This window comes from Anopheles ziemanni, chromosome 3, assembly GCF_943734765.1.
Source record: "Anopheles ziemanni chromosome 3, idAnoZiCoDA_A2_x.2, whole genome shotgun sequence".
NCBI lineage: Eukaryota > Metazoa > Arthropoda > Insecta > Diptera > Culicidae > Anopheles > Anopheles ziemanni.
Genome location: NC_080706.1, coordinates 76,342,333 through 76,344,039, shown reverse-complemented (window position 1 = coordinate 76,344,039; position 1,707 = coordinate 76,342,333). Strand labels below are relative to the sequence as shown.

The 1,707-nt window shown below is 38.7% G+C and overlaps 1 protein-coding gene across 1 annotated transcript; it reads right to left on the bottom strand.

Annotated features, from left to right (window-relative positions):
• Window positions 1-1,047: 1,047 nt before the first annotated feature.
• Window positions 1,048-1,707, bottom strand: LOC131285506 (uncharacterized). The gene has a single exon (XM_058314364.1). It carries the CDS (start codon window positions 1,672-1,674, stop codon window positions 1,048-1,050), a length of 627 nt encoding a protein of 208 aa, XP_058170347.1. The 5' UTR covers window positions 1,675-1,707.

Below are 1,707 nucleotides of genomic sequence, written 5' to 3'. Positions count from 1 at the left end.
AATTTTGTAAACCCTTCCAGATCAATAGCTCTTTTTTTGCACTCGAAATACAAAATACCGCATCGGCGCATGGCACAAACTATTGAAATGTTCTTTGAAAAAGTTCGAGTTTCGGGCTTGGTAGTAGATGATGTTCCATCTGCGCTATTTGATTCGTTCTGTACAATTCGCATAATTATATTGAAACCTACTTCATGGATGAATGTGATTGCATCTTGTGGGAGTCGCAATTCAAGCTGACTGTAAGATAGTGCATACTTTTTTAGATCTATCGTGCTGGTGGTAATTGGTCGCTCAGCAATAAACCTTTTGAATGAATAATGAAAACTATGCAATTCTCGAGCTATCGTAGTAGCGCTTACTTCAATTCCGTAGCATTCTTTCACCTTTTCGCGCAGTTTTCTTAAAGTTAACGAAGAATCCTCGTCCATCCATAAACGAATAGTTGATGAAACGGAGGAAGAAAGTTTTTTGGTTTTAATGCCACCGCGTTTTTTAGCCTCTATCTCTCCCGTATTCCAATAGTTTCTCAGTATACCGTAAACTGTTGACCGCTTGATCGACAAGAACTGACTGATAAGGCTAGGTGTGAGTCCACTGTCGTATGCATCGATTACCCTTTCGCGATCTGCGGCGCTCGTTGTTTTAATCCTGCCTCGGGGTTTTCTAGAAACTTTTACTGTCTTTTGCACAGCAATATTTGCATGAGGCGTCACTAAAATGTAACCAATATCTATTTAGAAATCTTATTGTTACCCAAAACATTTATCTGTCCTAAACATTTATTATATTAAGTAGCCTATAGGTCTAACTTTCTCTCCTTTTTCAATTTTCTTTTAATTTAAGATTCCAACCAAACATCATGCACTCATCAATTTGAAGTTTAAATAATTAAGATGAAGTTCAATTTAATCATTATATAAATTACCAATGTATTTTATATTATATTTTACCCAAAAACACAGTGAACAAACATTTTAATTTTTCTGATAAAAAATATCAATTTAAGGTTTAAGGTTGGATTATGAGATTGCAGGATTCTCAAACTTATTTGCTTTCAAGTTTTCTTTTCTTCAGCTTACCTTCAGCAGTTTTCGTGCTACGATTTAACTGCGTTTTGATGGCAAGTGATGAAACGTTGGTGCCCTGCAGCAAGCTGCTTTCAGTTGTGGATTGGCCATCCTCAATATCGGTAAACACATTCGCTGTAGATGAAAGACTTTCGAAACCTCTGCATTCGGAGCTCTGGTCGTCCGAGTCATATTCTACCTTCAGCATTAAGGGGTCCTCGCAATCTAATTTCATTTTGATATCTCCATCATGATCATCGACCTCCGCTTGAAAAGTGTGTGTAACGGTTTGTTGTTTTGCAACTAGCAGTGCCAATTGCTGCGCACTCTTCGTACAGAGTTCGTACAACCCGTACGATTCTATTACTTTGCCTTTGCAATCCAGACATATTTTTGATGGCCAATCCATAACTTTATCACTTAACACTTGCGACTCATTGAAGACTGTTGGGAAAAGCTTAGCCAGCATCATATGCAGGCTCGCCGTGCCTTCGTCTTCGTTTGGGGCTTCGTAAATGGGGCAATCTACACCGCTGGTTGTTGTACAAATGCGACAATACCACGACACAATTGCCAATGAACCCGAAAACCGATCTCGGTCCATGGTTTGGCCTACTCAACTAACTAAAGCACAATT

Bases quoted from the DNA above. Each gene is read 5' to 3' on its own strand.
- LOC131285506 (XM_058314364.1), bottom strand. From the start codon at position 1,674: ATGGACCGAGATCGGTTTTCGGGTTCATTGGCAATTGTGTCGTGGTAT.